The 15,254-nt window shown below is 46.5% G+C and overlaps 1 protein-coding gene across 3 annotated transcripts in view; it reads left to right on the top strand.

Annotated features, from left to right (window-relative positions):
- LOC130276122 (contactin-4-like) overlaps positions 1–15,254 on the top strand; it is a 294,692-nt gene that overhangs the window by 232,952 nt on the left and 46,486 nt on the right. For all 3 annotated transcript variants that reach the window (XM_056525041.1, XM_056525040.1, XM_056525042.1), the window contains exon 5: positions 12,762–12,857. In XM_056525041.1, coding sequence (XP_056381016.1) covers positions 12,762–12,857 — 96 coding nt within the window. The remainder of the gene's footprint in view (positions 1–12,761; positions 12,858–15,254) is intronic.

The raw sequence follows: 15,254 nt of genomic DNA, 5'->3' as shown, positions 1-15,254 counted from the left end.
ATCAGAGGTGTCGCTATTAGAATAACTGTCGCAGAGCAGTACAATGACAGAGCCTGGAGGTGACCTCAGTATGAGGAGACCATATAGTGGCTGAATGACAGAGCTTGGAGGTGGCATTAGTATGAGGAGACCATGTAGTGGCTGAATGACACAGCCTGGAGGTGGCGGCAGCATGAGACAGACCATGTAGTGGCTGAATGACACAGCATGGAGGTGGCGGCAGCATGAGGAGACCATATAGTGGCTGAATTACACAGCCTGGAGGTGGTGGCAGGAGAAGGAGAACATATAGTGGCTGAATGACACAGTCTGGAGTTGGCGGGAGCATGAGGAGACCACACAGTGGCTGAATGAAACAGCCTGGAGGTGGCAGGAGCATATAGTGGCTGAATGGCACAGCCTGGAGTTTGCGGCAGCATGAGGAGAACATATAGTGGCAAAATGGCACAGCCTGTAGGTGGCAGAAGCATGAGAAGACCATATAGTGGCTGAATGACACAGCGTGGAGGTGGCGGCAGCATGAGGAGACCATATAGTAGCTGAATGACACAGCCTGGAGTTGGCGGCTGCATGAGGAAATCATATAGTGGCTGAATGACACAACGTGGAGGTGGTGGCAGCATGAGGAGAACATATAGTGGCTGAATGACAAAACCTGGAGTTGGCAGCAGCATGAGGAGACCACATAGCGGCTGAATAACACAGCCTGGAGTTGGTGGCAGCATATAGTGGCTGAATGACACAGCCTGGAGGTGGCCACAGCATGAGGAGACCATATAGGGGCTGAATGACACAGCCTGGAGTTGGCGGCAGCATTTAGTGGCTAAATGACACAGCCTGGAGGTGGCCACAGCATGAGGAGACCATATAGGGGCTGAATGACACAGCCTGTAGGGGGTGGCAGCATAAGGAGAACATATAGTGGCTAAATGACACAGCCTGGAGTTGGCGGCAGCATTTAGTGGCTAAATGACACAGCCTGGAGGTGGCGGCAGAATGAGAAGAACATATAGTGGCTGAATGATGCAGCCTGGAGTTGGCGGCAGCATGAGGAGACCACACAGTGGCTGAATGAAACAGCCTGGAGTTGGTGGCAGCATATAGTGGCTAAATGACACAGCCTGGAGTTTGTAGCAGCATGAGGAGAACATATAGTGGCTAAATGACACAGCCTGGAGGTGACGGAAGCATGAGGAGATCATATAGTGGCTGAATGACAATGTGGAGGTGGCGGCAGCATGAGGAGACCATATAGTAGCTGAATGACACAGCGTGGAGGTGGTGGCAGCATGAGAACATATAGTGGCTGAATGACAAAGCCTGGAGTTGGCGGCAGCATGAGGAGACCACATAGCAGCCGAATGACACAGCCTAGAGTTGGCGGCAAGATATAGTGGCTGAATGAAACAGCCTGGAGTTTGCGGCAGCATGAGGAGAACATATAGTGGCTGAATGACACAGCCTGGAGTTTGCGGCAGCATGAGTAGAACATATAGTAGCTGAATGACACAGCCTGGATGTGGCAGAAGCATGAGGAGACCATATAGTGGCTGAATGACACAGCCTGGAAGTGGTGGCAGCAGGAGGAGAACATATAGTGCTGAATGACAAAGCCTGGAGGTGGCAGCAGCATGAGGAGAAAATATGGTGGCAGTATGATACAGCTTGCAGCTGGCATCAGCATGAGGAGAACATATGGTTGCAGAATGAGACAGCCTGGAGCTGACATTAGCAAAAGGAGAACATATGGTGGCAGAATGAGACAGCCTGGAGGTGGAAGTAGCAGCATCAGGAGTCCTGAAAGTGACCCGGTGGGTGGCAATACCAGTGCGGTGGGTGGCAATATCAGTACACGGTGACGAAGGTGGGTGAAAAAAGTAGAATTTGGCATCAGATGTGTGGCATGAGGCAGGTGGCAGGATCAGAATAGTAGCTGAGGCAGGTAGGCAGAAGAAAACTGTCTCTTTTGTAAAAGTGTTAGTGTGCACAAGTATGTATTGAGGATATGCATTACATAAAACTTAACTTTCAATAATATGCTTAGGATAAAATATGTTTTATGTTGTTTTTAAATCAAACAAAAGGAAAGGTGTGCAAAAAACACAATGTACCACCTACACCACCAAGTAATGATGCAAAGACCTCTAAAAGGTGGAAGGGAACAATGTATGGTCCATTGTAACCGGTGGGGGTAAAAACTTTCCCTGTAAGGCCCTACTCTCGCATTATTAATTCCCTTCTTGGCAAGTGTTACTCGCCCAAAAAGGGCGGTCCTACACAGGAACCTCTCCCTATTTCCACCTACAAACACTGCCATTTCCAAAGGTTTTTAGGTGGAATTAGGGATTGGTTCCTGTGTGGAGCAGCCCTTTTTAAGACGAGTAACACTTTCCTAGAAAAGATGGAAGGGAACAATGTATTGTCCATTTTAGCAGGTGGGGGTAAAAATTCCCCTGCAAGGCCCTACTCTGGCCCTATTAATACCCTTCTTGGCAAGTGTTACTCACCATTGAAAGGGCGGCCCCACACAGGAAACTATCTTTTTCCACATAAAAACCCTGGGAAATGGCAGTGTTTGTAGGTGGAAATAGGGAGAGGTTCCTGTGTGGGGCCGCCCTTTTTTATGGGGGATGATAAAGGAAGGGGGAAATAGGGAGAGGTTCCTGTGTGGGGCAGCCCTTTTAGGGCAAGTAACACTTGCCAATAAGGGAATTAATAATGCGAGGGTAGGGCCTTACAGGGGAAGTTTTTACCCCCACCGGTTACAATGGACCATACTATGTTCCCTTCCACCTTTTAGAGGTCTTTGCATCACATCAATACTTGATGGTGTAGGTCGCACATGGTGTTTTTTGCACACCTTTCCTTTTGTTTGAATAAAAAAAATGTTTTGGTACATATATTTTTTTCTAAGAAAAGTTACATTTTATGTAATGCATATCCTCAATACTTACTTGTGGTCTCATGGCGAGGAATGTCTGTAATTGGGGAGCAGCACCTTAAATATGTTTTGCACTATCCATATTTTTGAAGTGTTGGTCCCCAGCAGCCATGGCAGTGGAAGGTGAGCGCAGAGGATCCCCTGAGTTAGACCTGCGAGAGGATGGACGATGGTGCAGGGTTTCTCTGTAGTAAGTCAGTTTGTTCTCCCTCTCAGTTGTGTAAAAAAGGCCCCATTTTGTGCCGGTAGCGAGGGTCCAATAAGGTGGAGAGCCAGAAGTCATCCTGCTGTCTAATGGTGACAATTCGGCGGTCACTATGACTCGGAGGGACTCCCTGCCTCCATCTCCACTGGTGTGTCTGGGTCCTCTGTCTCGCCTTCCTCATAACCCTCTAGCTCCTCTAGCTGATCCTGCTCCTCCTCTCCTTTCAGATGAATGGAAAAACTGCCCATCTCACAAAACTTAAACTGTGCTCCACTGTGCCCCTTCCCCCTCCAGTACAGCCCCCACAGGGCTTATGTGGCCGTGAGATGTAGGCGCCACGTCTCCAGTGCCCTAACCAGCCATCGTTTCCAACACGTGTTGTAGTAGATGAAGCAGTGGAATGATGTTGTTCATCTCGTAATCCTGGCAACTGACTAAAAAGGTGTCTTCCTCAAAGGGTCTGAGCAAACGGCAGGTGTCACGTATGAGCTGCCACTGTTTGACATTGAAGTTACACAGGGGAGTCCCCCTATCCACTTGGATCATCATGAAATCGGTGATGGCTTTTCTCTGTTCCTAAAGTTAGTCCAACATATGGAGGGTGGAATTCCAACGTGTGGAAATGTTGCAAATCAGACTATGTTCTGATGCTGCAGCTCAAGGAGGGTGTGATTTGCGATTTATGAGTGGCTTAAGTGCATGCAAAGTTTCCTTCCCATTGTTAGGATGTATTGCAGATGGGGGGGGGGGACACTTCAGGAACCACTTGACAACCAGATTGAACACGTGTGCCATACAAAGTGCATGTCTCAGGCTTCCTTGTTGCAGTGCAGGCAAGATGGTCTTCCTGTTGTCGGTCACCATGGTTCCCATTTCCAGTTTTCGAGGTGTAAGCCATGGTTCGATTTCTTGATGAATAACTGTGTTCCTCCCCTGTCCGACTCCTTTCCGCAAGGCAAACCATGTGAAGAACGGCATGACACTGCCATGCCCTGAACACATGGTATGCTGGAGTGGCACTGAGACTTGCCCGTGCAGTGGAGGTTGAGGACACGGTGGAGGATGAGGAGGCGGAGTCGCACACTGTCACAGGACCAACGGCCTGAGAGCGTGGAGGCGGAAGCGGAGTGACTTGTCCAAGTTGTTTTTGTGGCTCTGCAGGAACCACATTCACCCAGTGGGTCGTAAAGGACATGTATTGTCCCTGACCGTAGTTACACGGTCAGCGCTGCCGTGCACTTTTGTACAGACTGACAGGCTCAAGGACTGGCCCACCTTCTGTTCCACAAAATGCAGGGCTGGTACTGCCTTTTTCACAAAGAAATGACGGCTTGGGACTCTCCACCTCGGCTCGGCACAAGCCATCAGTTCTCTGAAAGGTGCAGAGTCCACCACTTGAAAAGGGAGGGACTGCAGCACCAGCAACTTGGACAGGAGCACATTCAGCTTCTGCGCCGTTGGATGAGTTGGTGGATACTGTTGTCTCTTGGACATGGCTTCACAGATGGATTGCTGGCAGAATGACTGACTCAAAGTAGGAGGAGCAGGAGCATTTGGAGCGACAAAAGATGGCTATGACACACAGCTCCCTTCGGCTGAGGTGGTGGAGCCTTGGCTGGCTGAAACAGTGAGCGGCGTGCCACTGGGGGATACAGCAGGCTGGACCACCACATCGGAGCCACGGTTCTCCCAGGTGCCTTCATGGTAACAATGCATATGTTGACAAAGGGCCGTGGTCCCAACATTGGGACCCTGGCCACGCTTCACCTTATGCCTACACATCTTGCATGTGGCCAGGTTAACATCCTCCGGATGCTTGATGAATAACTGCCACACCGCCAAGTAGCTGATTTTCCCACCAACAGTCCACACTGATTGACTGCTACTGCCACCAACTCCAGGAACCCCTGTTCCACTACCTCCCGAGAAGGTGGGCTGCCGCGAAACAGGTGGTCTCCCCCCGGGAACGTTTGGCTCCAGAATTTCCACTTCTGTCACCATGCTGATTACCAAGCATGAAACCACCTTGCTGGCTCAGTTGCTCCCTCAAGGGCAACCTGCAACCATCTTCTTTTGATGATGATGAAGCCCCTTCTTCACCCAGCTCCCAAGTGCGATCGGCTTTATCATCATAGAGTTGTGTCTGCACGTCACTAATGTCTTCCTCAGGTTCCTCAACAGTGTTTGCTTCAGGAGCCTGAACACTCGCAACACCACCTCCCTCGCCACTGTCCTTTAGTACATCGTCCTCACTAAATAGTGGAGCTGAGATACTTCTGTGGGGGAGGGAACAGCATAGGGCAGAGGCAATGGGAGGACAGGGAATGCTCCCGGGCCACGCCAACTGAGGGTTGACTCTGTGGAACCCACCGACTGTTGTCTGGGGGTGTCAGATGTCACTTGTGATAAAGTGGATGACCTCGTTAACCAATCGATGACAGCAGATGGGTTGCTGATGGAGACACGGCTAGCTGAAACCGGGAGCTCAGGCCTCTCACTGCGACTCCTGCTGCCACTTGCCTCTAGTCTGCTGCGACCTCTGTCTGATGAATTTAAGCCTCTGCCACTCCTCTGTGCATGTCCTGGTACTTCTCTGCCTGACATACTTAGTGTGTATATGAGGGGAGGACAATGCGCTCGACTACGCTTAAAACATTATTTGTCTACAACACCAGCAGGTTTGTACTTTTGCCTGGCCTTTCACAGTATCTAGGCCCTTAAGACTTTAACAGTAACAAAATGGTACACCACTGCGATGTACGTTTGTGGTATGCACTTATGAAGGGAGTACAATGCACTCCAGTACGATTAAAACAGTATTTGTGTACAACACCAGCCGGTGTATACTTCTGCTTTGCCTTTCACAGTATCTAAGCCCTTAAGACTTCAACAGGAACAAAATAGTACACCACTTAGATGTACGTATGTGGTATGCACTTATGAGGGGAGGACAATGCACTGCAGTACGCTTAAAACAGTATTTGTGTACAACATCAGCCGGTGTGTACTTTTGCCTGGCCTTTCACAGTATTTAGGCCCTTGAGACTTTAACTCCTTGGGGACTGAGCCCATTTTGACCTTAAAGAGGCACGGTCATTGTTAAAAACTTTTCATATACAGTGACCCCTCGACCTACGATGGCCCCGACATACGATAATTTCAACATGCGATGGCCTCTCAGAGGCCATCACATGTTGAAGGCAGCATCAACATACGATGCTTTATTATGTCGGGGCCATCGCATAAACGGCTATCCGGCAGCGCTGACTGCTTCAGTTGCCACCGGATAGCGGTTTACTGTGCCCCTTGAGCTCCGGTGATGTCTCTTACCTGTCCTCGGGGCTCTGGCGCATCCTCTTCGGGATCCTCTGCATCGTCAGCGCTCTCCATCGACGTCATCACGTCGCTGCGCATGCCTTCCCATCATCTAATAGGAGCGGCGTGCGTAACAACGTGATGGCAGCGACGGAGCTCGCGGATGCCGGGGAAGCAGAGGCCTTGCCAGAGCGTCGGGGACGCAGCGACAGCTATGGATGGCGTCATCCCAGGCAGCGGTGATGGTCCGGAGCGGCGGGGACAGGCGAGTACAACTTCCTCTAACAGTGGTCTTCAACCAGTGGACCTCCAGATGTTGCAAAACTACAATACCCAGCATGGCCGGACAGCCAACGCCTGTCCGGGCATACTGGGTGTTGTAGTTTTGCAACATCTGGAGGTCTGCAGGTTGTAGACCACTGTCTTATACTTTACATTGCATGGATCCCTCAACATGCAATGGTTTCAACAAACAATGGTCCGTCTTACAGTCTTCCTGAACCTCCACCATTGAAAAAGGGGACGCAGTTCCCCGAAACGCGTCTGGGGTTAAGACAACCCTGCACATCATCTGAGACAATCGTTACCGCATTGCCGGTCCTCACCTACTCTCTCACCTGCTCCCCGTGCCGTTGGGGTAGAGAGGATACCTCCAGCGTTGCCATACGCTGCTATGACCGCTAGGCTTCACAGCGCTGCCACACGCTGCTTCCCAGCCATCATCTCCAACCCCCAGCACCGGATCATATCACCCCTCCTACATTTCTCCTGTGCCGCCGGGACAGAGGGACGTGTATCCGGATCGCAAGCACAGCTGCACTCACCTGACTGTGCACACTGTAGCCGGTAAGAGGCACAAAGTGCCTAAACTGTATAGCGATTGCCCTCTTGCATTCAGTCTCCATGCCGTCGGGGTAGAGGGGGCATCGCCTGTATCTCTGCACCTAAAAACGTTTATAGTGGGCCCCAATCTGGGAGGCTCCAGAGCTACCGAAAATTTGCCTTATTGGATTATCAACTTTTTTGCTATGTACTTTCATCTGGATTAATCCTGGCTCTTATAATATGACTTTACAGTATAACTAAACAGATACTGTTTGCACTGTCCCATTGCTCCACTTTCATTGTCTCATTGTCCAATTAGTGAAGTGCAATACCACTGTGTATATTTTATATTTTTAGCATTTTATACCATTGTAACCATTTTATCTAGTGACCATTCTGCGACAAGGGCCCTGCCGCAGACCTCACATAATTTTTTCAAAATAAATGTTATAATTTTATGCTATTTTAGACACGTTTTCTTTTTTCTCTCTCTCTTTCTTCTAATTTTTGACCTTATATCTTTTACTCTGACCTAGCCTAGCAGGACTGCCTCCCCTTTTTACGCTATTAGCACTGTGTACTACACCCAACATTGCACTTGTGTACTTTTACCTGGCCTTTCACAGTATCTAGGCCCTTAAGACTGTAACAGGAACAAAATAGTACACCACATAGATGTACCTATGTGGTATGCACTTATGAGGGGAGGACAATGCGCTCCAGTACGCTTAAAACAGTATTTGTGTACAACACCAGCAGTACACACCAGTGCTGCAGCACACAGTCGCTGTTTACTATACCCAGATTCTTTCTCAATTTCACTGCCTTCCCTATCAGTGCTTCTAGGCTGGATTTAGGCTTGAGGTGAATCGCTGCTGTAAAAATGATTTTCTGTGCAACACACACTGCTCTCTGTCCCTCCCTCTGTGCAACAGAACTCTGATGTTACTGGGAGGTGAATTGCTGCTGGAAAAATGCTTTTCTGTGGAACACACAGTGCTGTCTGTCCCTCTCTCTCTCTCTGCAATAAAAGGCTAAAGTGACTGGCTGCAAGATGGATGCAGATTATATAGGGCTGTGACATCACAGGGGTGACTGGCTGCTGAAAGGCTGCATGCTACATTTGATTCAAGGTCATCCCGCCTACCCTTGTTCCCGCCTTCCCAGGATTCCTTGCCCCCTGTAATCACATGTGGATGCACCATTTTAGATGCCCTGGAGCCTGCACCACATTAAATGGAGTTTAAATAAGCGACTTGTGCAATCGAATCGTGGCGATACTCGCATTCGTTGCAAATCAAATTTTGCCGGAAATTCGTAACAAATTTGGATTCCTCAGATTCTATTCGCTCATCCCTAATAACTACCCTAATGTTATTCCCATGTAGAAGGACATATAACTACTAAAATACTGCCTCCTATCTACAAGGAGATAACTACTGTAATACTGCCTCCTATAAACAAGAACATTACTATAATACTGCCACCCTATGTACAAGAATACAACTACTATGATACTGTTTTTATGTATAAGAATATAACTAATATAATAGTGCCTCCTATATACAGTGCAAGAATATAACTATTAAAATACTGCCTACTATGTACAAAAATAAAACTACTAAGATACTACCTCCTATGTCTCTTGTCTCTTGTATGAAGAAAACGTCAGATCTCTCCTGAAAGAGACGCTGGTAAATCACCTGCTGCCGGCTCTTAGTCCTCACACTGTTCACATTAATAGAGCTTATACTCAGCCTCATCTAAGTCACTTGGGTTTCTTAGTCCTTTTCTTCCTTCCACTACTGTGAACTGAAGTGCATCATCGCTTGGTGGACACTGAGGGTCCAGGATCTTCTTCCTGAGGGTCCTCATCATCTGGGAAGGTTGAAGGGACATGTTCCATCAGTGTCTCTGGATCCTCTTCTCCCAGAGTGCTGTAACGCCCAGAAGTTACCTCCAGTGATGGCCGCTCAGCTGGTTTCTTTGTTGTGGTGATCTTTCTTGAAGGATGTGGTGTTTTTTCTTTTTACAGTCTGGAACCCATCCTCATCCACACTGGTCCTTGCGGCTGGGTCAGCGGGGTCTCTGGTGCTTCTGTTTGAGGGGCTTAGTAACAGGTTTTACAGGGACTTTACTTGCTGGATTCTCTTCAGTGGCCGGTGATTGTTGTGCAGCATCCACAGATGGTACAACTGGCTCTGCTCAGACTAGTACACTTTTCATGGGTACTTCCTCAGGCTCTGCAGTGACTGATAGTTCTCTTTCTGCAGCATCCAGAGATGTTACACAGGCTTTGCACTGGCTGCTGGTACTTGTAGTGCAGCGTGAATTGAAGGTACATTTGGCTCTGCAGCAGGGGCACTGGTATGCTGATTGACATCAGCGATGGGACGGGAAGTTTCTGGGGCTGTACCCACACATGTGGTGATGTCCTTCTGTTCTTTCTCCATGGCCTCTGTGACAGTCTCACCACTTGTATTATGTTCTGTTTGCTGACATTCTCTGAAAGTATGCCCCAGTCCTAAAAACAAATTACAAATCACTTGTCCTGTAGTCCTCCTTTACATGGCCGAACTGTCCTCATAGAGAGCACTTGACCCGAGAACAGTTGATGGCAAGATGGCGGCCCCCACATCTATGGCACAGATGGGGCTGACCACATATCCCCCGCTCTGAGCCCAGGTAGGAGGAGTGTGGCAGATGTCTGGTCATACTGTTCTGCTGAAGGAGTTGGATCTTAACAGTGTATCCTCCATTCCATATATCCTCCTCATCATATATTTTTGCTGGTTCACCCTTCACCATACACTGTCTGCTCAACCAGAGCATCAGATCCGCCGGAGCCACTACCTCAGAATGAAACAAGATGGTGACTGTTACTACCTGTGGCTTAGACAGCTGGATCACCTGCAGGTTCTACCAGATCCTGTGTCCTTTGGTGTCATTATAGATGTTCCAAAATAAGTCCAAACTGTACTGCAGCTTAAAGCTAATATCATAGATGCGGCTGGAGGGGATATGGATCAGGGCCAACACCTCAGAGGCCTCAAAACGCATGAACTCCTTTAATAATACTTTCCCAATAAACAGTCTGGAGGCGGTGGATTCCTCTGGACCTGTATATCGGATCCTGACCGCGTTCTTCCTCTGTGGTGTGGGGTTAGCTGATCCTGCAACATTAGAAAACAATCTCCTGTTCTGCGGTCTGTCAGCAGGGGGCGCTGTCCTGGGTCTCTCCTCAGCTGCACCTGTGTGAACTACTGATTGCTCTGCATCCTGCATTCCATTCACTGACATTGTGGACAGATCTGTGCTCTGTAATCCATTCACTGCAGGTGGCTGAGTGTCCTGTATACGGGGTCCACTGTCCGCTGCAGTCTGTACACTGGGCTCCAGTGATTGTTGTTTTGCACACACAGTGGTATTATACACAATATCAGTATAGGAATCCCTTTCTTGCACAGTACTGCCACTTGCATTCACTTCTTTAGCATTACAATCAGAGTCTGAAGCTCTTAACCCTTTTCTTGCTGCCACACACTTCTCTGCAACACTTCCAGACTCCTAACATGCTGGGAGCAGTAGTTCCTCAGTATCCCCATATGTTTTAGCATCTCCCTGCAGTACAATATCATACACAGTATCATAGTCAATGTCTTTATTTGCAATAATGTCTTTTCTTTTTACACTCTGGGCTCGGGTCTCCTTCTTTTTATCCTTCCCCCAGTTTTGTACTTTGAGCGCCATCTCAGTGCTCCCCTCCAGCCTCTCCTGCAGTATGGCCAGCTCCCTCATACAATCATCCAGCCGCTCACATTTCATTAACTTCACTTTAGGATCAGTCTCCTGAATTTCATCTCTCATTTTACAAATTTGAAGTTCCAGCTTAAGCATACTTTTCCTTGTCATTCTTGTGCTAAATCCAGTAACATTACAGACTTCAGAAGACTTACCAGCCACCATCTCCAGATCCTCACCAGCTCCATGCTGCAGGCCACACTCCAGACCTGGGCCTCTCCCAGGATCCTCTGCCCAGCTTCCCTCCCCTCCTCCTGGGTCAGAAGCCATGCCTCCTTCCGACAGGGAGCTCACCAGCACACGTCTATCCTCTCCTATGTAGAAGAATAGAACTACTATAATACTGCCCTCAATGTGCAAGAATAGAACTACTATGATACTGCTTCTATGTTCAAGAATATAACTACTATGATACTGATTCTATGTACAAGAATATAACTAATATAGTGCCTCCTATATACAGTACAAGAATATAACTACTAAAATACTGCCTCCTATGTACAAGGAGATAACTACTATAATACTGCCCCCTATGTACAAGAACATAACAACTATAATGCTGCCATCCTATGTACAAGAATACAACTACTATACTACTGCCACCCTATGTACAAGAATACACCTACTATAATAATTCTTCTATGTACAAGAATATAACTAATATAATACTGCCTCCTATATACAAGAATATAACTACTATAATACTGTCCCCTATGTACAAGAATATAACTACTATAATACTGCCTCCTATATACAAGAATATAACTACTATATTCTTCTCCATAACAGGCAGTATTATAGTAGTTATATTCTTGTACACAGGAGGCAGTATTATAGTAGTTATATTCTTGTATATAGGAGGCAGTATTATATTAGTTATATTCTTGTACATAGAAGAATTATTATAGTAGGTGTATTCTTGTACATAGGGTGGCAGTAGTATAGTAGTTGTATTCTTGTACATAGGATGGCAGCATTATAGTTGTTATGTTCTTGTACATAGGGGGCAGTATTATAGTAGTTACATCTGTGTACATAGGAGGCTGCATTATAGTAATTATATTCTTGTACATTGGAGGTAGTATTTTAGTAGTTATATTCTTGTACATAGGGTCAGTATTACAATTATGTTCTTGTACATAGGGGCAGTATTATTGTAGTTATATTCTTGTACATAGGAGGCAGGTTTATAGTAGTTACTTTCCTGAAAATAAGAGGCAGTATCATAGTGATTATATTCTTCTCCATAGCAGACAGTATTATAAAAGTTATATTCTTGTACAAAGGAGGCAGTATTATAGTATTTATATTCTTGCACATAGGGGGGGGGCAGTATTATAGTATTTATATTCTTGTACATAGGGGGGCTGTATTATAGTAGCTAAACCACTATTGTACTGCCTGCTATGGAAAAGAATATGTATCAGGTAGGAGAATGTTTATATGTGGAAGTGGTTATTCTTTTACGTGAATGTAGCAAATTGCTTGATGACTGGTATGATTACCTGTATATACTACTTATTTAGTAATCTGTGTTATCTGTGTTGGGTTGTGGGTGGTAGTTTTGACTTGAATCCCTCCAGTGTTGTTTTTTAGCATTAACTATGATTTTCCTTCATGGCTTACATCTTCTTACATCTAATCCATGAATCTGTTATTGCTTCTTTACTGCAGATCTCGATTCATTCCAGACCAGGCCCCGCAGTACGGTGTATGTACGAGAGGGACAGGGGATGGTGCTGCTATGTGGGCCGCCTGCTCATTCTGGAGGTGAGTGGAATTTGCCATATATTTATTACTTACTGGGGAGCGCCCTCTGCTGTTTATTTTGTGAATTATTCACTATCACATAGAGTACTGAATTTCTCAGACTTGGACTGCACAAAGCCTTAATGGGTACTCCGGTGAAAAAATTTTTTTTAAATCAACTGGTGCCAGAAAGTTAAACAGATTTGTAAATGACTTCTATTGAAAAATCTTAATCCTTCCAGTACTCTGTTACAGAGTTGGGTGCAACTAGAATTTTGGTGTCACTGCTTGAGAATTGAAATGTTGAGGGTGAAGGATCCTTTACTGATTGTAAACAAAAGAGCCGCTCTATGCCACCTGTCGGCGATGTGTCCTGCATAGAGGTTTTTGTGGTTTTGGTTACAAAGGATCTTAGGTCCTTCTCTGATCTCCCACAAGAGATGGGCTATAATTTATCTTATAAGGAGAGAATGGCTGTTAGAGCCTTGGAGAGGGACCAGGACCTTGTGATCAAAGCATCAGACAAAGGCGGGAATGTGGTCCTCCTGGATCGTACTAATTACATTGATATGTTTCACAGTCTTCTTGATGTCCATCTTACCTATGAGATTTCAACCTGCAACCCGACGTTATGTTATCGTGCTGAGTTAAAAGAATTACTGGTTGCAGCAAGAGAGGAAAAACTAATAAGCCAAGATGAGTTCTATTTCTTATTGCCCGAGACCCCCATTGTCCCCACATTTTATACCTTACCCAAGGTTCATAAGGGCCTCTCTCCCCTTAAGGGGTGACTTATAGTGGCAGGCATTGAGGGTCTTGGTCAAAATGTGGCCATCTATCTGGATAAGATCCCCCAAGTTTTTGTCTTATCTCTCCCATCGTACACACCTGACACACTTGATTTGTTAGTAAAGTTGGAGGGATTAACTGTTGAGGATGACATTTTGTTAGCATTTATTGACGTAGAGGCATTATACATCATGATTATATAGCATCTATTCCTCACTTTTTTGGCCTATGGGTGGTGTCTTACTATCTGTCCTCACGTGGAATTCACGTTCTAAACCTCCTCGAATTTACACTTGCCCACAATGATTTCATCTTTAATGGGCGGTACTTCCACTGCCTCATGGGTACGGCCATGGGGAGTCCCTATGCCCCATCGTACACTAACCTCACCCTGGGCTGGTGGGAGTCCAGCGCCTTTTTGGAGGAATGAGAGGCCCAGTCTAGTAGCACGATCTTCTGGTCGCTTTACATAGGCGATATTTTCATCCTATGGGCAGACACAGGAGCCAACTTTATACTATTTGTACAGTTACTTAATCAGAACCATATTGGGTTGCATTTTCTTTTGAGACAAATACACAGAGCCTGGCATTCCTAGATGCCTTAATAACTAAAGATGGACGGGCAGGCTTGAGTACTACAGTCTCCAGGAAAAGAATGTCCACGAATAGTCTCCTGATATGAGAAAGCTGCCACCCAGTGCCTCTTAAGAGAGGCATACCAAGGGGGCAGTATCTCCGTCTCAGGAGGAACTGTTCAGATATTAATGATAATATCCATCAGGCTAGAGAGCTTCGTGCACATTTTTTACAATGGGGGTATTCGGATTATACATTGAAGAATGCTTACCAGTTTGTACTTCAACAAGATAGGACACAGTTACTAATACATAAATCTAAACCCATGACTTCACAACCTATGAGAATTATTGGTACGTTTGACGCCATGTCAACACAAGTTAGGAACATCATCCAATCTACCGACGGTCACATATAGGAAAGTTGAGAGTCTTGGGGACATACTTACACATAGCACATAGCTTTCTCAAAGCCAAGTCATCTACTACCTGGCTTAACAGTTCTATCACTATGGGATGCTTTAGGTGCGGGCACTGTAGAGCTTGCGATAATGTACTCAAGACATTTACGATTCGGGAATTCCGCAGACGTATACTTGAACATATCGGAGATATTCGCAACAGGAGGGACACCCGGTTGCCACACATGTCAATACCTATTATGAAGGTACGTGGTGGAGACTTTGACATACTTACACATTCAAAGGGAATGCAAATTGTTTTATTGTCTCCAAATGGTAGCCCTCCAGGGCCTTAATGAACAGATATCATGTGCCCCCCTTTCTGTGATCTGATGGGACACTGGGGGAGGGCCTTTCAAGGTGGATGTTAGGCAGTCAGTGGGGGGCCCTGGCGGGCTGTATTCTAGTTCCACCTCTAGCTAAGGGCCCACTAGGGAACAATAGGAGATTCCTGTTTACGGTACTGCCCTTTTTAGGGCATCCATGCCCCCATTCTTGGGGTTGCACTACCCCTCCAGTGTCCTCTTCACTATACAGTCCCAATGTATCCTTTTTTTTTGTACCCTAATGTTCCATATTTGTTAAACAGGA

This window comes from Hyla sarda, chromosome 6 (genome assembly GCF_029499605.1).
Source record: "Hyla sarda isolate aHylSar1 chromosome 6, aHylSar1.hap1, whole genome shotgun sequence".
Lineage (NCBI taxonomy): Eukaryota > Metazoa > Chordata > Amphibia > Anura > Hylidae > Hyla > Hyla sarda.
The sequence above is the reverse complement of the archived record's forward strand: the minus strand, read 5'-3'. Positions and strand labels throughout refer to the sequence as shown.